Raw genomic sequence first — 24,767 nt, 5'->3', positions numbered from 1 at the left:
CCACGACCCTGTGTTCCCAAGACTGTAACCTTGCCCACTAAGCCACAGGCGGACTAGCTGTTTAAACTGGAAATGTTTCAGAGTAAAAAGGTTTGGGTATTTTGCGTGTGTATGCGCGTTTTTGATTGGGTCGTGTAGGTGAAGATTTGGCTGGTGTCAGTGAAATGTCCAATGGGGAGACATGTTGTTAGTGGGATAGGCGGCAGGAGAAATAAGAATGAGAAGAAGAAGAAGAAGAAAGAGAAGAAGAAGGAGAAAACGCAAAATCCCCTTAGTTTAGGGCTTTATTGTGTGGGCATGTGAAGTTGTTTATGAATTCTGTCTGTTGAAATGGGGTCAGAATGTACAGAATTTAATGTTTTTAAGGGCTGAGTGTCTGTGGCTGTTGTGGTTACTTCTGTGGGGAACCCTGAAAAGTGCCAAACTCTCGGTGCTGTATAGGTATGGGGCATGCCCCCGCCAAGGCGTAACTTGGCGGGATGGCATACCTGCCATCCCAATCTCGATGCAGCAACACCATCTAGCTTTGAAAAGGATCATTAAGATTAAAAAAAAATATATCTATCCCGATTTCCCACTCCCGCATGATCGATCCTTCGCATCATACCGGATCGTAGCTCATGCTATAGCCTATGGAGCCACAAGTTATAATGGAAGTGAGGGAGGAAACCTGCATGCAGCCCCAAAACCACTCAAATATATCCTACTCCTAGAGTTCACCTTCACCAAACAGAATTCCTCGTAATTGTGTCGTTATCCTATGTATGAAGTGTAGATTTTTCTACTTGTATTGTGTGTATTTTTACGGAACTTACATTTTAATATTACATTTTTACGTTCAGCCCTGTGCAATATTAAATAATTCTGTTAGCGTTTGAGGTGGTCGACAGCCCCCCCTCCCAACTCGGTCCGGTCGTCTTGTGCATGTTTATATTATCCATGACAACGACGTTCATTCCGTGGTTGCTAGGATACCTAATATACAATGTAGCAAGGACGGTAAAATGACTGCAGATGCTACGAACAAAGTCTAACCACGATTCAGTGGTTTTAATTCCCGAGCCTGCACTATCACTAGAAATATATTAACTGGTAAACTTAGTAACTAAGTGTTCTGTGCCATGGCTGACTACACAGGACACGGACTGCCCTTTTTACCGGGGAACACTTTCAGAGATATCACGGTAAGACTAGTTAACGTTAAAATGCCGTGAGCTAGTTGTATCAGTGATGCAGAGTTTGCCTTTCCAGCTTAGTTATTTGAAACCTTTCTGTCATTAACACGGGAGTTAACGCTAAATCGGCGTTTTACACCGTATTTCTCAAGAAAGTTTTTTAAAAATCAGTTCGTCGTTGTGCTCCAAGATTGGGTTTAGCCTACTAACTGAACGCGAAAGGTGTTGCAGAAAATATGCTACGTTCGATTGAACTGAGTCGTTATAATGACGGAGTTATCGAGTGGTTTGTATGAGGCATGGGGTGTCTTCATATGATAACAGAACATCCCAAAAGCACGAAACAACTCGAAATATTTTATAAGAATATTACAAAAGAATATTCTGTTAACCTGCATAGCTTACATTACATTATTAATTATTAAATACGAAATAATTATTTAATCTTCATTAGCTACTATACAGTATAATTCCATGCACTGCACTTCTTTAGATTGTTATAAACACACGGGAATGTACACTGCAACGAACTAACTTCTTTATCCTTTCTGGTTTTGTTCTTTTTCACTCCATTAGAAGTCGGCTCAACATAGACCCCAGACTTTGACTTACAAGAATGGCTATGTATTAGCAAAACGCCCCATTGTAGGCATTGGGCAGGCAGCCTTCCTTTCAGACCATCTGAACCAAAGTGAGGTTAACCAGTTGGCTATCCAGAATCTTGCACAAACCCATGAACAATCTCCAGCTGGCCCTTCTACGGAATTCATTCCTGCTCATGTCTTCTTTGACAAGAAGGTATGTTTTACTTCTGTATTTCTCAGTAGGCTAAGGATGTTGTTCATTTGTGATTCATTGCTTAAAACTGAATGACATCACATTATGGAACTGATTAGGCAAATGCCATTGTACGTATAACAATTAATACATTGATCTACAGTGCCCTCTGAAAGTATGTTAATAGTAGAGTGAAATTTATTATTACTGCTATATACTTAAGTATTTGGATTTGAGATCAAAAGATCAATATGAGACAAAGGTACAGACAATCTGCTTTTATTTCATATGGTATGCATATACAGTCCCCTCCAAAAGTATTGGAACAGCAAGGCCAATTCCTTTGTTTTTGCAATACACTGAATACATTTGGGGTTGAGATAAAAAGATGAACATGAGACAAGAGTTCAGAATTTCAGCTTTTATTTCCTGGTATTTACACCTAGATGTGTTAAACTACTTAGAACATAGCACCTTTGGTATCAGACCACCCACTTTTTAGGTGAGCAAAAGTATTGGAACAGAGAGTATTTAAGTAAATGAAAGCAAATAACACTTAATGTTTGGTAGCATATCTCTTGCTTGCAATAACTGCATCAAGCCTGCGACCCATTGACATCACCAAACTGTTGCACTCTTCTTTTTGCTTTTCCAGGCTTTTACTGCAGCCTCTTTCAGTTGTTCTTTGTTTCGGGGGGGGGGGGGGGGGGGGTTCCCTTCAATCTCCTGTTCAGGAGGTGAAATGCATGCTCAATTGGGTTAAGGTCTGGTGATTGACTTGGCCAGTCTAAAACCTTCCACTTTTCTCCCTAATGAAATCCTTTGTTGTGTTGGCAGTGTGTTTTGGGTCATTGTCTTGCTGCATGATGAAGATCCTCCCAATTAGTTTGGACGCATTTCTCCGTGAGTTGGCAGACAGAATGTTTTTGTAGACTTCTGAATTCATCCTGCTGCTACCATCATGAGTTACATCATCAATAAAGATTAGTGAGCCCACTCCAGAAGCAGCCATGCAAGCCCAAGCCATGACACTTCCTCCACTGTGCTTCACAGATGAGCTTATATGTTTTGGATCATGAGCAGATCCCTTCTTTCTCCACACTTTGGCCTTTCCATCACTTTGGTAGAGGTTAATCTTGGACTCATCAGTCCATAAAACTTTGTTCCAGAACTTTTGTGGCTCATCTCTGTACGTCTTTGCAAATTGTAATCTCGTCTTCCGATTCTTACTACTGATGAGTGGTTTGCATCTTGTGGTATAGCCTCTATATTGCTGCTCTCTAAGTCTTCTTCGAACAGTTGATTGAGATACCTTCACCCCTGTCCTGTGGAGATTGTTTGTGATGTCACTGACTGATGTTTTGAGGTTTTTCTTCACAGCTTTCACAATGTTTCTGTCATCAACTGCTGTTGTTTTCCTTGGTCGACCTGTTTGATATCTGTTGCTCAGTACGCCAGCGGTTTCTTTCTTTTTCAGGACATTCCAGGTTGTCGTACAAGCTATCCCCAATGCTTGTGCAATGGCTCTGATCGATTTCCCCTCTTTTCTAAGCTTGCTTTTCTCCCAAAGACAGCTCTCTGGTCTTCATGTTAGTTTATCTTTTATAACACAAATGCAGTTTTCACAGGCAAAACCCAAGGCTAAAACCAAGAGTAGACATTCAGAACTATTTATTGTTTAACCAATCAATCTAACAGGACACATCTGGGCAACAAGAAACACCTGTCAGTCACATGTTCCAATACTTTTGCTCACCTAAAAATTGGGTTGTCTGATACAAAAGGTGATATGTTCTAAGTTGTTTAACAAATCTAGATAAAAATACCAGGAAATAAAAGCTGAAATTCGGATCTGTCATCCCATGTACATCTTTTGACCTCAAACTCAATTGTCTTCAGTGTATAGCAAAAACAAAGGAATTGACCTTGCTGTTTCAATACTTTTGGAGGGGACTGTATGTTGTACCATTTTACAGAAACGGTTGTCGTTGTGTTGAGTTTCAGCTGTCCAAAATGAAGTTAACGGATGAACTTAAAAGTATATCAAAGCAACAAAGTCTAATATTTGGTTGCATAGCCTTTAAATGAAATTACTGTATGAAGTCTACGACCTACTGACATCATGCTTTCACTGCAGCCGCTTTCAGTTGATACTTGTTTTAGGGGGTTTCTGTCTCTAGTCTCCTCTTCAACAAGTGAAATGCATTCTCAATTGGATTTAAATTTGGCAACAGGCTTAGGCAGTCCAAAACTTTCTTTTCGCAAAGAGGAATGCTTTCTAACTGCAGGATGAAGTGTTGGCCAATGAGGTTGGAGGAATACATAGCCAGACAAAATTTGTCTGTACACTTCCAAATTCATCCTACTGCCACCATCCTCTGTTGCCATGTCAATAAAGATGAGTGAACCTGTTCCAGAAGCAGCCATACATGCCTAAGCTGTAGCACTACCTCCTCCATATTTCATAGATACGGTGGTATGCTTGGGATCATGGGCTATTCCTTCCTTTCTTCACATTTGAGCTTTCCATCATTTTAGTAAAGGTTTATTTTGATCTCATGTGTCCATATAACTTAGTTCCAGTACTCTTTATTCTACCATTACCATACTTTTGGAGGGCACTGTATATCACAGGTGCGTAAGACAGGTACGGTACTTTTAATCAGGGCTGCCCAACCATGCTCGTGCAGATCTACTGTCCTGTAGGTTCTCTTTTCATTCCTAATTTTGTGCACTTGATTGTACTAATTAGCAGCTCGAACAAGATCTCTAGCTGTTGACTGAGGTGTGCTTTTTAGGGTTGGAGTCAAAACCCTACAGGACAGTAGATCTCCAAGAACAGAGTTGGGCAGTCCTGCTTTAAACCAACATAAGCAACTTTTTTTGGTCTCAGTTATTATTTTTAGAAATCAAACATTAACACAGCTTTGGGAAATTACTTTACAATTATGTTTTAATTTAAATCCAAGAAATGTTTTTATAAATAAGGCCCCTGGTGCGACCACACACAATAGCACAAGAAATTCCCTAAACCCTACAGCCTGATATTTCCGATTAATACAACTGAGGAAAATCTACACTGCAATAAAAGTTTACATAAATGTTATGAATAGCTGTGTTAGTATAGAATGTTGTGTTGGGGGTTCTGGGACCATCTGGGCAGTTTTAGAATGGGGGTATTCTGGAGAAACTGGTGGGTGAGGACCAAATGGATTCTGTTTTTCCTTGTGATCACAGGCAGGGTGCTACAATGCGTTGTTAAAAACAGCCACTTGTGTATGTAATCTTGGTGATTACACTGAGTAAATATGAAATGTATATTCTTCAAGTGGAATAATTTGTAATTTTCTTCAAGACACAAAAGAACAAAATAATATGAAAGACAGAGCTACTGTATGTAATGTCACAAAGAAAGTAATAAGGTCTGTCCAGTAGAGTCCAATAATGACAACAATGCAGGATGAAAACCTTCTAGCAATTGTAGAATTGTTATGTACTGTAGCTATAATTGTGACATTTGGAAGTCATAGAAAATGAATTAAATACTGAAATTTTAACAAAGATTTTAATAATTGCCACAGAGACGGGACTGTTTGAAAAACAGGATAAAAAAATGAAATTGGAAATGGGCATTTTAGAAGGATTCACCTGCTTTAAGTATTAAACAAAGGTGCCACGATCGTTCACAGAGCTTGTATACTGCTTCCTTTTCATGATGTTTTATGTAACATAGTTCCACTGGCCCTGAGTGCGGTCTTTTTGGATAAATAAACAGATTGTTAATAAATAAATCATAGGATAGTGTCTTTGCATATGAGGGGCAGAAGTCACAAAAATGATTAATTGAATGCTGAATCAATTAAAATGCAATTAAATTAAACTTTGAATAAGTGCAGTCAAATACAAAATTGCATCAAATAAAATACAATTTAATTAAATATTGCATCAAATAAAATCCAATTAAATTAAATAGTGTATTTGATCACCTTGACATTCATTTATTCACTAATAGTTTAATCATTTCACTGCGCTGCAATTCCAATTGCCAACACTTTTATCAATTCACTGCTGCTTTCACTACCATGTTTATCAATTCAATGCAGCTTTCGACACCACTTTTATCAATTCAATAGCAGTTTCACATTTTCACCCAGTGCCAATTAATTTATTCCACCCACCAACGTAGCCTATGTATGCACTCAATGATCAGCTGTTGTCGGACTCACCGGCCGTGGGATTTTGCACTCACCTTAGGAGGGGCCAGGCGGTGAAGCCATAGGACATGCATATTTAACTAGACAGGCAAGCATGCCTTCAGATAACCTAAGCTTGTGAAGTCCTAGAAGTAAGCCCGTCCTGTGCCTGCTGAGGGAAAACATTGGAGCTCCCATGAAATATAAATAAATACTTTCCCAAGACTTCTGAACCAAAACAACCATTGTTTCACAAACTGCTGCACACAATGAAATCTGTGATCACAAAAAATGGACCGATGAGGATTTCTTTGGTTGTTAAATCACCTTGGATTGCACACACTTTGTTAATCCAATTATACAATTAGACTTCTGAAATTTTATTTTCAAATGGTTTTCAAGCTGTATTAGGATCTGTTACAGACATTAGCAAGTAAAACTAAGAACAGTCTTTGCCACTGAAACAACAGGGGTAAGTTTGGGTCCTAAGAGAGCTACAATCCAGATTGTTTTGCACTGGTACTCCTTACCCAATCAGGAGATGCTGTATTTGTCAAGGGTAATCTGTCCATCGTGCTTGGTAAAATATTTACTTTACCCATTTTAGTAGTCTTTTAATCACTCTGTATTAAGGGTATGGGCGTGTATTCAGGGTGACTGTGTTGAACAAATTAATTATCCACCTCTCTTCTCCTTACACACCCTTTACTTGCCACACAGGTGCTACGTTTCTATGGATACTTTAAGCAGGTGATACTCCTGTCACCTTTGGAGCAGTACAGAGTGCGCCCTGTGATCATCAGCTACTTCCTGGAGGATGACAGCTTCTGTGTGATTGAGCCAGAGGTGGAGAACTCTGGGATGCCACAGGGAAAGCTGATCAAAAGACAGCGTCTGCCGAAAGACAAGCAGGGAGATTTTTACCACTGGAAGGACCTGAATGTGGGCATTGACATTTCTGTGTTTGGAGTCACCTATCACATAACTAGCTGTGATCAGTGCACAAAGGTAAAGATGAGTCATTACATGATCTGGCATCATAACCAACCCCAAAACACATTTAAACAGGCATACAGGTAAACCGGTTAAATTCAGTTTACCTGTAAACATTGAGCAGCCAATTGTCCAATTACGTTTGGTCACCCAATATGGGAGAATTATACATAAAAAGGGTTGCAATTCCGACATGGATCACTGGATATGGATGTAAATACCCTTGAGTTAAAGCTGACAGTCTTCACTTTATTCTCACATCCATTACTTCATGTAAAATCCATTGTGATGGCGTACAGGCCAAAACAACAAAAATTGTGTCACTGTCCAAATACTTATGGAATGCACTGTAAATCAAACGTTTTGGGACATATATAAACACTCACACAGCGAAGTCCAGAATTAATGGCATGCTTCATGAAAATGAGGGGAAAATCTGTATAATTTACAAAATAGAGAACATAGATAATTAGATATATTTTATACTCAAACATATGAGAAACTATGTTTCATTGAGTAATGACATTTGTTCCTCAAAAACAGGTGTCAAAATAATTGGTACCCCTTAACATTCTTTCAAATGAAATCAGAGTTAAATGAGAAATAAAATTGTACTTGTTTAAGTTAATCTCAATCTTAAAGAATTGTAATGTGGCCTTCAAGGCATAGGTAATATAAGAAATGTAAAAATGCATTGCGTCCATGATAGTCGGTGAAATCACATCGCAACGTGCCGGGAGCACGTCAACAGAGGGATGCATACAAGGAAAAGCATCTCCTATCTACTTGCACATATGATAGTGGATCATTGATGCCTTGGAGCTGTTTTGCTGCCAGTGGTCCATGGGCACTGGGTAAAGATCAATGGCATAATGAAGTCCATCCATTACAATGACCCCAAACCTCTGAATCAACACAGAAATGGTTCTGTGAAAACACAACCAATGTTTTGCAATGGCCATCTCTGGACTCTGGAAAAGTGGTTCAAGATCCCTCCAAACTAATCAAACCTTAAGAAAGGCTCAGTACTGTTATCCTTGCTGGGGAAGCCTGCACCATGTACTAATCCCAGGAGTGGAAATAATGTGAAACCTATATTTTTGGGGAAATAGAATTTTAAAAATGTTTTATTTTGGTTGGTTCCTTTGAATTATAAATTAAGGCTGCTTATTTATGTGTGGATTATGTCTGTGCTACCTGCAAAGCAGCCTACAGTACAAGCATTTATATAGTAGTTTCCTGATACATTTCTGGGAGGTGTTAACAAGATACTCAAGATAGAATTTTTGCTCATCCAGGAAAAAGGGGTTTATTGTTTGTAGTGCAGTTTTTACAGCTAATTCCATGTTTGGTTGTGGTATAGGAGTTTTTGGAGAGTGAAGGGATATTACTGAACGAGCCTGAAAAGATTCCCCCTGACCCCTACACCCAGCGGCGGACACAGCCCCAGCAGGCCTACATCACCCCCTCCGATTTTGACAGCCTAAAGCAGTTCCTTTCCATGGACCGCAAGGTGACTGGAGCCTGAAATATATCACTCACATAGTGATTGAATTCTGTCATTCTCTTAGCAAATCTCCAATAGGTAAGGGGTAAATTATATAAAAGATGATGCATTGCACAATCCTCTTTCTTCATTTTGGGATCTTTGCGCAAACTGTCATCTCAAACACACTTTGATATACATGTTTGATGGGTTACATTTTATGGTTATGGATATTTTGTAGTTCACAAAACATGCTACAAATCTGTCTTGAAGTGATTCAGACCTATTTATCGTTGTCAGTCTAGGTTATTTTCAAAAATCATTATTCTTGCAGCATGAACACTGCCATTCAAATTAATCAGTGATTTTCTGTTTTTTAGCGTCATAGACTGAATTTGGCAAGGTTATTTTGCTCTCGGTTTTCCAAGGTACCAGACCCTCTGAATGACTGGAAGTGAGGTCAATTCCATGATACATGCAGTACCTGGGGCATACAGAAATGCAAGTCAATCCTCAGGCAAATGTTTTTCTCTGCAAAGTGAGAGGAGAACTGACTCTTGATCTTCCGCCCAGGTGCTGCGTTTCTTTGCCCTGTGGGAACACTCAGACTCTGTCCACCGGGAGACCCGGCCTGTCATCATTCACTATTACCTGGGGGACAACTCTGTAGAGATCCGGGAGACACATGAGTACAACAGTGGGCGGGACCCCTACCCCGTCCTGCTGAGGAGGCAGAAGGTGCCAAAGGATGTAAAGCCCAAAACAGGTGAGCAGACCTCCATTACCCTTATCCAGACACATGCCTCTGTCCCACTCACCTAAAAGGAGAGCTGCCCAAAAATCACCCATTGACTCTCCATGGGCTTGGTGAAAAGCATTTTGAAGCCTGGTAAGTGTAGTTTGTGGCTCCATATTGCACAAATTGGAGCCAGAGACTGCAGTAGGGACATGAAGCCTGGTTGTCCACTAAGCACATGAGATACAGTGACCAGGTAGTGACGCAAACTGTCCCTGATTTGTCCACAAAATGTTACCGTCTTGTCCAAATAGCACAATAACTTTAGACGAAGAGAGCTATAAGAATTGTAAATTGATCGGATTATTACGAATCAACCAACGCACTATTTATTAGCTAACATGCTTTAAAATTTGTGATCTAGTTGATCTTAAAACTGCACAGGTAATGTGCAAAGCACAAAATAATTTGCTTCCTAAGTGTATTCAGGGCTTGTCTGAAATTAGAGAGAGCCAGTATGAATTTAGGGGAATAGGTATGTTTAAAAAAGCAAGGGTAAGGACAAATATGAAAAATAGATGTATATCTGTAAAAGGGGTTAACTTGTGGAATAGTTGTGATAAGGAATTAAGAATGTGTAGTTCACTTTGCAAATTTTAAAAAATGTTCAAAAATAATGTGGTAAACAAACTGAAGTATGATCATTATTGTGTATGAAAGTTTGGAACTTTTGTTTTTTTTCTGTTTTGTTTTGTTTTTGTATAGCCTAAACCTAGTAGTGAATGGGTTGCCTATTAGAATGTGTTATGTAAAAAGGGTAGGTATAATAAGTTAAAACTTCAGCCTACACCTTTTCGGTCAATATTTTTTGTTTTCCTTTTAATTTAATGCCTTATTGTTATTTATTTATTTCTATGTGCATTCTTTTTGGAAAATTGTTAATCAGGACCGAAATAAATTACTACTACTACTACTACTACAAAGAAAAAACACCTATTGCGACTACATTTTCTTGTGGAAAAAAATGATTGACTTCATATTTTGACTGAATACTTACCACTGACTTACATTAAAACGAGTGGCTGAAACACCTATACTAGAGCCAACCGCGCTGGTACTAGTGAGCAACATTTCTCAACAATATAAGGAAGTGAGGTTCAAAAATGCAGTCCGGTTTTGGCCCTGTGGTTGGGACCGGTTCAGACTGTAGGACATCATCAGCTGCAGGGGCCAGAATTCAGCTGCTAGAGGGCTAAAAGGCATTATGACATCACAAGGGTCAACATTCTGCCATTCATTTTCAATGGGATATTTTTTTCCCCCAAAAATTGGAGTATCTCAAAGATCCAGGAAACTGAAATCTGTTGTGTTGTTTTAATACTTTTTTTGTATTCACAAATGGCCATGGGATATTTTAGAATGATTCTTGAAAAAAAATATGTATAAAAGCCTGTGCCAAAATGAGCTTGCTTTTCCCCTTGGTCAAACACCAGGTTTTCAATGAGAGGGGTTACACCTTTGTGTTAGTTACGTAACAAAGGTAACCTTTTCTACATGTAATATATAAATGAGGCGCTTGCCACTTTTGTGTGGCTAAGGCAAGATAGTTTGAAAATTCCTAAGCATTGCTCCTTCTCTGGATGAGGAGAAAACAATAACGCCTTTTTCTTTTCACAAAAATGAAGAGACCTACAAAAAATGGTTTTATTTCTGGAGCCCATGGGCACTGCAGTATTACAATAACCTGTACAGTTAGTATTTACAAGGCCCATTTTCACCTGGAACTTGTCACAGAACACGGTGGATCGGTTAGTAGGCATGCTGTTAGCTAGCGACAATTAAATAGCTTTCAAGCGTATACATGTGGAATCAAAGAGTTTCTTTATTTGGGTGTAATGTCTGGAGTTTGAGACTGCTATTGAGTCTAATGTTAGCGTACAGTATGTCAGTGTTACCACGTTATTACACATTGAATGATCTTCAGGTTTAATTGTACGATGGTACAGTTTATATTGCTTTCTTTTGTTTTGTCTGGTTGTATAAGGCTACTAACTGGCTCTAACTGACTCTAACCTAGCTAGCGATGAGGAATGGTTTACGTATGACGTGTCTTATGGATATGAATGTTAATGAGCGCAGGATACACGCCCACCCTGTCCTTGTCTACTGAACAGGTCACAATAATCTAATGGTGTTTATTACAATTTAATGGTTATAAGCTTTTCTGCAGCAATGGAAGTGAATTAAGCCTTGAAGGTTGATGCAAAAAATTCCTACAGGTGTCCCATCTTTTGTTGATAACTTACAAACCCTCTGGCTGTATAAAATCAGTGTTCGAACTGACTGTATTACTATACCCTCCGAAGAATTATTTGGAAAATATTGCACTGCAGAAAGTAGTATATTGCTATCAACTACAATTAACAAACGAAGACAGACAGATCATTATGACCCTTAAAAGTGTAGGTCTTTCCTTTAGAGAAATTGCAAAGCAAGCCAAGGTGTCAGTGAGTAAAGTTTCCTACACCATCGAAAGGCACTTGGAAACTGGAGGAAACTCTGACAGGAAGAGGTCTGGCAGACCCAAAGCCACAACAGAATCAGAAGACAAGTTTCTGAGAGTCAACAGCTTGCGTGTTGCACAGGACAACAGCTTCAAGCACAGCTTAACAGTGGTCGAAGTAAAAAAAGTCTCAGTTTCAACTGTGAAGAGAAGACTTCCAGCTGCAGGTTTGACAGGTCGAGTGGCAGTACAAATGCCATTGCTAAAATGGAAAAATAAGAAAAAGAGGCTTGCTTGGACCATGAAGCACTGGCAGTGGACTACTGAAGACTGGAAGAAGGTCTTATGGACCGATGAATCAAAATTTTAAATCTTCGGTTCATCACGCAGGGTTTTCGTACGCCATCGAGTAGGTGAAAGGATAGTTCCTTAGTGTGTGACACAAACTGTCAAACATGGAGGAGGAAGCGTGAAAGTCTGGGGCTCTTTTGCTAGATCCAGAGGTGGCAACTTGCACAGACTGACTGGCACCCTGAACCAAAAGAGCTACCACAGCATTTTGCAGCGCCATGCAATACCCTCTAGTCAACGCCTAGTTGGTCTGGGGTTCATCCTACAGCAAAATAACGACCCAGAACATACTCCAGGCTATGTCAAAACTATCTTAGAAAAAAAGAACAAGATGGTAGGCTTCAAATAATGGAATAGCCAGCACAGTCTCTGGACTTAGGCCTAAGCCTCATCGAGCTGGTTTGGGTTGAACTGGACAGAAAGGTGAAAGCAGAGCAACCTACAAGTGAAACACATTTGTGGGAACTTCTGCAAGTGTTGGGAAGATCTTTCTGAACAATATTTGATTTCCATTGCAGAACGAATGCCACGAGTGTGTTCAGCTGTTATATCTGCAAAAGGTGGCTACTTTGATGAGTCAAAAATTAGAATAAATTGTGTTAAACAGAATGATTCCATGATTTCTTTTTTTAAATCTCCAATTGTTTATTTGTTCTATGCTTTAATTTGAGACAAGCGTGTGAATTTCAATAAAAACTGGAAAAATGGAGGTGTTCTAAAACTTTTTACCAGTAGTGCATGATATGTATAAGTAGTGTGAAACCTTTAGGAGTGTAGGAGGAGATAGGTGTACAAAAACTGTCAATAATAATAATAATAATCATAAGCCAGAGGAATAACAATAGTGTGCTTTTGCATAAGTGCAAGTACACTAATAATAATAATAATAATAATAAGCCCAAGGAACAAAAATAGTGTGCTTTTGCATGAATGTAAGCACACTAATTGTAATAATAATAAGCCCAAGGAATAACAATAGTCTGTTTTTTCATGACTACAAGCACACTAATAAGCCCGAGGAATAACAATTGTGTGCTTTTGCATGAATGCTTATTAGTATGGACAATAACAAGTTTGCTTCGCTAAAGCAAGCAAACTCATAATAAGTATAAGTATGCAAGAGAACAGGCAGTGGGTTGTTGAAACAAACACACTAAGGTTTCCTGCACCTCACTGCAATGTATGGTAAACTGTCCGGCTGACCTGTTTTTCAGAGCCATTCCCCAGCTGTGTCCTGGAGGTATCACCCCAGGAAGTGCAGGAGTATTACTCCCCAAAAGATTTCTCTGTGGGGGAACCTGTTAGCATCATGGGAAGACAATTCCTGCTGTACGACTGTGATGAGTTCACCCGAAACTACTACAAGGAGAACTTTAGCGACACCCTGAAGCCCCTCCCGGTCATATCCAAGCCAATCCCAGACATTAAGAGGGTATGTACTGCTGACTTTGACCATTTTGCCATATTCATCCCTACAAAGTGTCAAGGAGACCAGACATTGCCATAAATGTCCTTTTTTAACTTAGTTGCTTATAAATATCAAGCAGAAAGCATGGCTTTCCGGTAGCTTAGCCTGTAAAGGTGTTACAGTTGCAGAGGAATTCTGTAGTATTTCATAATGTAGATATTTCTAAAACAAGCCTGGCAACGAAATAATTACAGTACATTGTTTGACCTGGGGGTGTGCTGTGGTAGGACTCAACTGGCCTCATCTTGCCAGAGTAACGTCAACCAGGGTGCCTTCCATAAGTAATAGACAGCTATTTAGAGTGATTATGGGGTGACATTAAACCTCTTGATTGCTGGTGGTCATTTTTCTTGAAAACAAACTGACACAAAAATATGATTTATACTGCTATGTATATGCCTGATCTCATTTGATGAGGCAATGGAATAACATGTCAGAGGCTTGCACTGTGGCTAGTTGTGCATACACATGGGCTGTGTCCCAATACAAAGTCAACTGCTTTCGTATTGAGAGACAGCCATGGTCTAAAGTTTGTGTGGAGTTATGCATTTTTCCTTGTCAAGTTAAAATACAATTTGTTTGTGTGTAAATAAGTGAATGCACAATTGATATAAGGCCCCAGGTGTCTGTATGTTGTCATGGAAAGAATAGTACAATTTGCCATTCTAAATGGGAGAAAAGGGGCAAGCTGATATCCTGAGTATACCTAGAGTACTATGCTGGACCAGAGTGCACTACTTGGAAATTAAGCATCTGTCCTTGCAATATGGTGTATATCCTGTTTTATCATGTAATTGATTAAACATATTTTGAAATAAAACTCTAAAGACTTAAAAGCAGTTGCAGAAACTAAACTGTTTCCTTCAGAGCCAACTTAGTGGCCACGCTGTGAGTATGACAAGAGAATGCCTTATCCCCACTAATGCCAAGCCCAGGCCTTCGGCTAATTAATAAGTCAGACTGATTCCCAGATTGATATCTACAGGAGATCCCCCCATACAATGGCTTTGGTTCTCTGGAAGATTCCCTTCAAAACTGCAAGTCTCTTATCCCTGAGCCACCCAAGAAGGATCTCTTGAAGATGCTGGAGAAGGACGGCAAAGTGCTCAGATACACAGCCAGACTGGTGAGCTGCTTGTTCTTGGCTGAGTCCCCAAATTTTTTTTTTGCCTTTTTAGGGTACATGTACATTTTAGCTGCGACTGTGGCCTCACGGCTTAAAAGAGAATCACTTGAGGACCCTGCCCCCTGGTGGTACCAAGTATGCATTTGAGTCACTTTTCCCTCAAATTATGTGTTCTGAAGCTGGTATTTGAAACTAATTCCATATGATCTTGAGCAGAGTCACAGGTTAAAATGTAGTTTACATTATATTTTACTTAGAGATGGGCTGTAGTTCAAATAACTAATTTGAAGTATGTATTTCAATAACATTTATACATTTGTATTTGAATTAATCAAACAATACCATATATTTTGTGTCAGGATACTTTTATATGTTTAAATACTCCTAATACATACTGGTAATTAACTTTTGTGCTTGTCCTTGGAATCTGCCATTTCACATGAAATTAAAGTAACCCACAACCTTTTATTTTAGAGCTGATTAGGAATTACAACCTGCACTTAATTTTTTTAGGTTTGTTAAAATTATTTCATTTAAGACAATGCAAATCATATAAAAAATGAGGACACAAGAAATTTGATTTCCCAGCTAGTGATATGCACAAAATGATTTATTTAATACACAAGAACCTTGGTTCTTCAAAGATAAAAAAAGACACTTTCTACCTTGTACTTATTTCTTGCATTTCACCCTTCAAGCTTATGGGAGAGCCATTCATTACTGTCCCATGTTCTTGTTGAAGGTCGCAGTTATGACTCCACTCTGGGTTGGAAACGCCTTGCACTTTAGGTGAAGTTAAGAGTGTGGTGTTATTTGAGAAAATATTCATCCTTTCACAGGGAAACACAGTAGGTGGCAGAGTTGCACAGGGCAGGTTCTGTTCCAACAGTTGGTATGATGGTGTGTACTTCAATAACTTCATTCACATTTTTTTTTTTTGTGATGGGGACGGGGGGTTATTGTTTATGTGTTGAATTCTTTCTGACCTGCTCCGGAATAAAATTAATGGTGATGGCAGGGGTGGCCAACCCCTGGTCATGGAGAGCCATGTCTTTTTTTTGCAGGTTTTGGTTTTCACCATATGCATAAGCAACAATGGACCCACATGAGGACTCCCAAGATCAGAATATACCATCACTGGGTTATAGCGGGTATCGCATTGTTTGTTTCTTTCACAGGACTCCCTAAATCCTGATGACAGTGGCCGCCGCTTCATCCTGTCCTACTTCTTGTCCAATGACACAATAAGCATCTTTGAGACAAACATGCGAAATTCTGGGATCATAGGAGGGAAGTTTCTGGAGAGGACCCAAGTCCACAAACCAGGCAGCACTCCAGAAAACCCCCAGTACTACGGCCCTGCAGACTTCGCCATTGGGGCCACTTTGGAGGGTACATTCCAGTTTGATCTTCACTTGCGATCAAGAGACCAAAGCAGCACTCTAATATATTTCCTCAGTTTATAACATTGATTCCTAGTCTGAAAAACCTTGCTCAAAACTACATTATAAATAGAGACTTTAAAAGAACAAAACCTTAAATTAAGAAATTAAGTAGGTTTCATTTGCGCAGCAGTTTTCATTCCTGCCTTTGGAATGCTGCCAGAAATTTTATTGTTTTCACCTTAAAATCCGAAAGCAATTCAGATCCCAAAAACTATTTGAGATGAGGTAACGGTGTAGTCATCTGCCTTAATTGATCTTTTCTGTGCTGAAAAACAACAGATTGAACACATCCGCCTTGTAGCTCCTCACAGAGCAAATAATTCAGAAGTGTCTTCCATTATGCAGTAACCCAGACAAATGATCAAACATCAATAGATTAACATAAAGCCATCTGACAATACATTATTTCCACAGTGCCTATTGGAATATGTAGTCATTTTGTTACGTAGAAATTCTTGTCTAATTTGGTTATTAGATTCTCATTTCTAATAACCTGTAACTATTTTATGCACACACATATATATATATATATATATATATGCAGTGCCTTCGGAAAGTATTCAGACCCCTTCACTTTTTCCACATTTTATGTTACAGCCATATTCTACAATTTATTAAATTAATTTTTATTCTTTTAATATTTTATTCAATCATATAAAAACAATACCCCATAATGACAAAGTGATAACAGGTTTTTAGAATTTTTTGCAAATTTATTAAAAATAAAAAAAAACCGAAATATCACATTAACGAAAGTATTCAGACCCTTTACTCGGTACTTTGTTGAGGCACCTTTGGCAGCAATAGAGCCTCCTTGGGTATGACGCTACAAGCTTGGCACACCTGTATTTGGGATATTTATTTCATTCTTCTCTGCAGGTCCTCTCAAGCTCTGTCAGGTTGGATGGGGAGCTCTGGTTAGGACACTCAAGGACATTCAGACTTGTCCCAAAGCCACTCCTGCATTGTCTTGGCTGTGTGCTTAGGGTCGTTGTCCTGTTGGAAGGTGAACCTTCAGCCCAGTCTGAGGTCCTGAGCGCTGTGGCGCAGGTTTTCATCAAGGGTTTATCTGTACTTTGCCCCGTTCATCTTTCCCTCGATCCTGACTATTCTCACAGTTCCTGCCGCTGAAAAACATCCCCACAGCATGATGCTGCCACCACCATTGCTTTACCATAGGGATGGTAATGGCCAGGTGATGAGTGGTGCCTCGTTTCCTCCAGACGTGACGCTTGGCATTGTGGCCAAAGTGTTCAATCTTGGTTTCATTAGACCAGTGAATCTTGTTTCTCATGGTATGAGAGTCGTTTAGGTGCCTTTTGGCGAACTCCAGGCGGGCAGTCTTGTGCCTTTTACTGAGGAGTGGCTTCCGTCTGGCCACTCTACCATAAAGGCCTGATTGGTGGAGTCCCGCAGAGATGGTTGTCTTTCTGGAAGGTTCTCTCAGAGTGGCCATTGGGTTCCCCACAGCATGATGCTGCCACCACTAGCTCTGTTTGGCTGGGCAGCCAGCTCTAGGAAGAGTTTTGGTGGTTCCAAGCTTCTTCCATTTATAAATGATGGGAGCCTTCAATGCTGCAGAAATTTTTTTGTACCCTTCCCCAGATCTGTACCTCGACACAATCTTGTCTCTGAGGACTACAAACTATTCTTTCGATTTCATTGCTTGGTTTTTCCTCTGACATGCACTGTCAACTGTGGAACCTTATATAGACAGGTGTGTGCCTTTATAAATCGTGTCCAATCAATTTAATTTACCACAGGTGGACTCCAATCAAGTTGTAGAAACATCTCAATTTTGAGTGTCATAGAAAAGGGTCTGAATACTTACGTAAATGTGATATTTCAGTTTATTTTTCATAAACTTGCAAAAATGTCTAAAAACCCATTTTCACTTTGTCATTGTGGGGTATTGTGTGTAGATTGATGAGAATAAAAATGAATTTAATCAATTTTAGAATAAGGTTGTAACGTCACAAAATGTGGAAAAAGTGAAGGGGTTTGCATACATTCTGAAGGCACTGTATATACATACACATGCAATATATATATATATATATATATATATATATATATATATATATAGTGCAGTCTTAAGTATTTGCACAGTGACACACTGCAGCAAAGGGCTGTAATTCCTATACAGTTCAACCGATCTGGATGTAAATACCCTCAAGCTTCAAATTGTGCCACTGTCCAAATACTTAAGGACTGGTACATCAGGTAATTGGACAAATTAACATATTAGTCATACTTGGTTCTTTGTCGCAAATCCTTTGCATTCAATGACTGTCTTAAGTCTGCAACACATAGACATATGCTGGGTATCTTCCCTGGTGATGCCCTGCCAGGCCTGTACTGCATCCATCTCTACCTTTAAATCAGCTAAGTATTTATCCCCAAGAATCCAGGTGAGTTAACTATGCAGTCCTCTTCAAATGATGGATTAAGTATTCAGTAACAATAAAATTAACAGATTCTGTTTCCAGGACTAAGTTTTGCCACCCTGGTAAACCATTTCCATGTAAAACCCTGTATGTCACTGTCCCCCAATCAGTGTTTGGACGCCGTTTTGTCCTGTTGGATGCTGATCTCTACGTCCTGAATTACCTGGAGACCATTGCTGATCAGATCCCATCTGAAACCCTTGACTCCCTGTACCAGCGCCTGCGTCCAGAGCCCAATAAGACCCAAGCAACAGGTAAGCCCAGCTCCATCTCAGGCTTGAACTACAGGTAAACCCAGCTCCATCTCAGGCTTGAACTACAGGTAAGCCCAGCTCCATCTCAGGCTTGAACTACAGGTAAGCCCAGCTCCATCTCAGGCTTGAACTACAGGTTAGCCCAGCTCCATCTCAGGCTTGAACTACAGGTAAGCCCAGCTCCATCTCAGGCTTGAACTACAGGTTAGCCCAGCTCCATCTCAGGCTTGACCTACAGGTTAACCCAGCTCCATCTCAGGCCTAAACTACACATTAGCCCAACTTTATCACAAACCCTGTTCCATTGCTGGCCTTAACCACAGGTAAACCCTGCTCCAGCTTTCCTAGACTGTGTAAGGAATAGAGAAATCTTCAAAGCAAGAGTCAACAGCTTTAGTCCTGGAGAGCCAGGGGAGCTACATGTGCAGTCAAATACTTCAATTGGGGAATTAAGTGATAAGTAACAAAAAAAACTTAAACCTTGAGGCCCTCCAGAAATAGGTTTGTGGATGCTTGCTATATTTGAATATCTGTCTGAACTGTTGTACTGAAATGCACGATGACATATGCAAGACAGCATTCACTCAGCATGCCAGTTCATTTGAAGAAGTTCAAACAGAAATTAAAAGAATCCATATTACTGCAATAAGTGACCCACAGGACCTTGAGTAAACTATTTTTCTGGGACTTGTGGTTAGAACGACCAGTGGGGTCCTCAGAGACCAAATCTAACACAGAGTAAGGTTGTACACCACCTTACTTGGTTGTACATTCATTCTCACCAGTAAGGTTGTAAACGAGGATGGCTGTTCAGTAAACTTCAAAATTTTCAATAGAAATTTTCCAAGGGAATTTTGTCTTTGTGAATTTATCTTTTCAGTTTTCCTGAACACAGGAGCACACTGATGTCACAGTTTGAATAAAAATTTAAAATGGATAGATGATTAGTAATCTTTAAACAATTTCCTAATCTCTCTGTTTTTATGTATAATTAAAATTGTTTTTAAAGCCATACTATGCAGGATTTTTTATTTGAAAATATAAAATAACTATGCGAAGGCATATTTATGATGCACTGGCAATCTCAGTCTTTACACACTTTAGCCAAATGTATGCACCTTTTACCTGTTTGTTATTCTAAAATGTGTTTGGGCTGTTTCTATGTGTGGTGCTCTTTTCTGTGTGGGGAGGGGTGGGTGTGGCTACAGAGGCTGTGGCTTGGGATCAGATTCCAATGAAGTGTTTACGGAGTGTGGCACAGTGGGTAAGGAACTGCGCTTGTAACCGAAAGGTCGAAGGTTCGAATCCCGGGTAAGGACACTGCCGTTGTACCCTTGAGCAAGGTACTTAACCTGCATTGCTTCAGTATATATCCAGCTGTATAAATGGATACAATGTAAAGTGCTAAGTAAAAAGTTGTGTAAGTCGCTCTGGATAAGAGCGTCTGCTAAATGCCTGTAATGTAATATTTCTAGTTTGCTGCAATGGCAGATGCTATATATACAGCAAAGCAAAAATTAAAAAAAAAACAGACAGGGTTCGTTCAAAAACCAGAGTCAACCTTGGAATTACTTTGGTGCCATCAGCTGAAGTTTGCCAAGAGGATGAAAACGCTGAGTTGGCCTGTATGTAACGTACATTGCTTTTAGCTATTTGCCTTACACAGCTAGATGCCCAAGGTTGGGTAGCTTTTGCATCAAATTCTGTTTTATCAAGATGTCTTCACTCCCTATGGAAACTGCTGTTACTGTTTATAGTAGCAACCTGGCTATTTGGTAATTCACCTGCACTTATTTCAATCAGGGGAAATTAATTTAATACAGCTTGCATGCCATCTATCTAATGTTGCATGTAGCTAACTTCACTAACAAAGCAAACAAAGTCGCTAAATAACTTTGAAAAGGCTACGAATAACATCATGAAAAAGTCATTTACTTTACAAATATATTAGCTAGCATTGATAGACCCATGGCCTACTAATATCACTTATTCCACACGCGTTTCCATGTTTACATGCCAATTCTAGCCAAATGTCCAGGGGGGTATTTCAGAAAGCAGGATTACCGAGTTAGCTGGATAGCTACGCAAAGTAAAACCCAGAACAGCTCTTTTTTCAGTTCATATTACAGATGTGGGGGGGGTTCCGAGTTTTATTCAGTGCAGTTATCCAGCTAATTCTGTAATCTTGCTTTGTGAAACAAGGCCTAGAATAGCTACAGTTGAGGCCAAAAGTTTACATATCTAGGCTAAAGATATTCAAACTCAGTTTTTCACAACTTTGCACATTTCATGTTACCATACATTTCTTTTGGCAAGTCAGTTGCCAAAGGGCATCTACTTTGTTCACATCAGAAGTAATTTTAAAACAATCGATTAGAGACAGATTTATTTCAGCTTTAATTCACTATATCAGAATTCCAGTCGGTCAAAAGTTTACATACCCCAAGTTGAGTGTCTTTAAACAGTCTGGAAGAATCCAGAAATTGATGTAATGACTTTAGAAGCTTCTGATTGGCCAATTGTCATAATTAGGAGTTAATTGTGGCTGTATTTAAGGGCCTACCTTTAGAGCCACTGCCTTTTTGCCCTTGATACCATGGGAAAATCCAAGCAACTTAGCCAAGACCTCAGGAAAAACTAGAAATACCGCCTCGTGGTTGTATGCCTCTGCCAACCAGTAGCCAGTTTCGATATAAAATGTCATCACTTCATCAAGGCTTCATGCATGTGATAATTCACTCCTTCCCTGGTTCCTTTTCCTGGCTAGATTGACCATTTGGATATAAAATGTCATCACTTCATTTTATCCTATTAGACATTTGTGTAAAACTGTGTCATAATTAGAGTATGAATTCTTGAGTTATGGCCAAAAACGTGTTTTGTGAGGTCACAGTGACCTTGATCTTTGACCACCAAAATCTAATCAGTTCATCCTTGAGTCCAAGTGGACGTGTGTGCCAAATGTGAAGGAATTCCCTCAAGGCAAAAACGTGTTTTGTGAGGTCACAGTGACCTTGACCTTTGACCACCAAAATCGAATCAGTTCATCCTGGAGTCCAAGTGGACGTTTGTGCTAAATTTGAAGAAATTCCCTCAAGGCGTTCCTGAGATATCGCATTCACGAGAATTGGGACAGATGGACGGAAGGGCGGACAGATGGATGGATGGATGGACAACCCGAAAACATAATGCCTCCGGCCACGGCTGTGCCGTCGCAGAGACATAAAAATGGTGGCGCTCCACAAGTCTGGTTCCTCCATAGGAGCAATTTTCAAACAACTGAAGGTACCAGGAGCATCTGTACAAACAATTGTATACAAATATAAAAATCTTGGGACCACATAGACACTGCATTGTTCAGGAAGGAGGTACAAATGAACTCCCAGGGCTGAATGAACTTTGGTCCAAAAGGTTCAAATGAACCCCAAGACAACAACAAAGGAACTGGTGAAGGAGTTGGAGGCATCAGGTACCAAAGTATCGACCATCCACCATTAAGAGAATCCTACATCGCCATGGCCTGAAAGGTTGGAAGAAGCCCCTACTCCAAGACCGGCATTAAAGAAGCCAGAATGAAGTTTACAGGTGATCACCAGGACAAAGACCTAGCCTTTTGGAGGAGTGTTCTCTGGTCAGATGAAACAAAAACTGAACTGTTATAATGATATATATGCGCTATATATGGAGGGAAAAGGGTGAGGCTTTTCTGAAGAACACTACCCCAACTGTGAAGCATGGGGCAGCAGCATCATATTGTGAGGGTGTTTTGCTGGAATAGGGACTGGTGCACTTCAGAAAATAGATGGCATCATGAGGAAGGAGGATTATCTAGAAATAATGAAGCAACACCTCAAACCATCAGCTATAAAGTTAAAACTTGGTAGCAACTGGCTTTTCCAGCAGGACAATGAACCTAAGCAATAAGGATACCTCCACAGTTATAACAAAATAGCTTGAAGACATCAAAGTGAAAGCATTGGAGTGGCCATTACAAAGCCCTGACCTGAATCCCATAGAAAATGTGTGGACTTAACTAAAAAAGCATGTCTGAGCAAGGAGGCCCACTGAGTTACATCAGTTCTATCAGGAGGAACGGGCAAAGATTCCAGCAAAGTACTGAGAGAAGCTTGTGGAAAGCAACCCCAAGCGTTTGATTCAAGTTACGCAATTAAAAGGCAATGCCACCAAATACTAACAAAGTGTATGTAAACTTTTGACCCACTGAAAATGATATGATACATAACAGCTGAAATAAATCTGTCTCTTAGCTATTATTTTGAAATGACCTCTTATGGAAATAAAGTAGATACCCTGAAATATTGAGTTTGAATGTCTTTAGCCTAGGTGTATGTAAACTTTCAGCCTGAACTGTAAATACCAAATTAGGAAAAATACAAAATAGCTGCACCGGCACTATGGAGTAGCTACCATATGATGTTCCCACGCACTAAGGGGTACACTCAGTGTAAAGATAGTTAGAACACTGCATAATTACTGTTACCATCTATATGGAATCATTAATTTAGCTAAAAATGCTATTTGCAATATCTCTGACCACCTCAGATCTTCGCTTGACATTTTGTTTGTAGCGATCGAGGGTGTGTCATCATTGGAGGTGTAGGTGGAGTTGAGGACTAAAGTGGTGTGAGTGGCATTTACAGACACAGTCTACAAAAAGGCTGCAAAATCCTACATATCATACCTTTAAAGTGCCATGAACAAAGACGTCCTGTGATCTGACATTTTGGTTGAGCAATTAGGAACCCTGTAACAGTGACAGACAATCAATGCACAGATCACACTTTAATCACAGGCACACTGGGAAAGCAAAAGCTTTCAGTCATCTTTCAACAGCTATTCAACTTGGCAAATTGAGGGCACGTGGTAATAACATGCAAAACAATCTAAAAATACTATTGATGTCTCAAGTCTACAGAGTTAAGCTATATAATGCCTAATCAGTATATGGCTAGATGTTCACATTTGCTAATCAGTGTTAATCAATGCAAGTTCACACATATTCATGTATGAATAAACCGCAGATGCCAAAACGTGCTCTTTATTTCAGTTTTGACCTCGTTAACCTTCTTTCATTTTCATTTTGTTGTACAATTCACATACCATTCTAACAAATATATATACAATAACAAAGGCAAGAGGCAAAGGATACATAAAGTGAATCAAAATCAAATAAATAAATTTTACTTAATTCAGCTCACACCTCTAACTTCAAAAAAAAAAAAAAGCATTTTTGGCTGGACCGCAACAGCGGGGCCAGCCCTACAAACCCAAATGTCTGTGACTGAGTCACTGAGTGATGAAGTTACACCATTGGTCGGCTGGTCCAGCCATATACTAGGTTTTGACCTGGTCTTGTTTGTAGTACATTTATACTGAGGGCGTAGAGAATGAAATATTTATGAATTCCCAAAAATTCCTATTTCCTTGGAAAATTTCCCATATTGAAAATTCCCAGAATTTTGCAACCATACTCACCAGATCATAGTTTATAGACCAACAACTAGCGAAAGAATGGACTGAATAGCCGGTTACAATTTCATTTTAGATTTGCACTCGGCTCCTTACACCTCCAAATGTTTTTTTTTTTATTCTCCAACAGATGAAACTGTGGAAACCATTGAAAACACTTTGTGATGAGTTGCACCTGGCAGCAAACCCCCTCCCTACTCTCATTCATGACCACACGTTGCTTGCCACTTCTCTGATACAGCTGCACAGAAGCCACAACGACTACGGGAATTAAACAGTCATGTTTGACGGAGCAAATAAATGCTATGTTGAGGCGAAAAAAG

The 24,767-nt window shown here is 39.6% G+C and overlaps 1 protein-coding gene across 1 annotated transcript; it reads left to right on the top strand.

Annotated features, from left to right (window-relative positions):
• The first annotated feature begins 962 nt into the window (after nt 1–962).
• On the top strand, nt 963–24,766 carry efhc1 (EF-hand domain (C-terminal) containing 1). The gene is made up of 10 exons (XM_035422367.1): nt 963–1,184; nt 1,752–1,973; nt 6,866–7,153; nt 8,502–8,651; nt 9,198–9,390; nt 13,429–13,646; nt 14,668–14,808; nt 15,987–16,200; nt 18,811–18,954; nt 24,575–24,766. The coding sequence occupies exons 1-10, from the start codon at nt 1,122–1,124 to the stop codon at nt 24,607–24,609; spliced, it is 1,668 nt and encodes a 555-aa protein (XP_035278258.1). The 5' UTR covers nt 963–1,121; the 3' UTR covers nt 24,610–24,766.
• The last annotated feature ends 1 nt before the right edge of the window (nt 24,767 follows it).

This window comes from Anguilla anguilla, chromosome 6 (assembly GCF_013347855.1).
Source record: "Anguilla anguilla isolate fAngAng1 chromosome 6, fAngAng1.pri, whole genome shotgun sequence".
NCBI classification, from domain to species: domain Eukaryota; kingdom Metazoa; phylum Chordata; class Actinopteri; order Anguilliformes; family Anguillidae; genus Anguilla; species Anguilla anguilla.
Note: the sequence above shows the minus strand (reverse complement) of the source record. Positions and strands in the feature narration are given on the sequence as shown.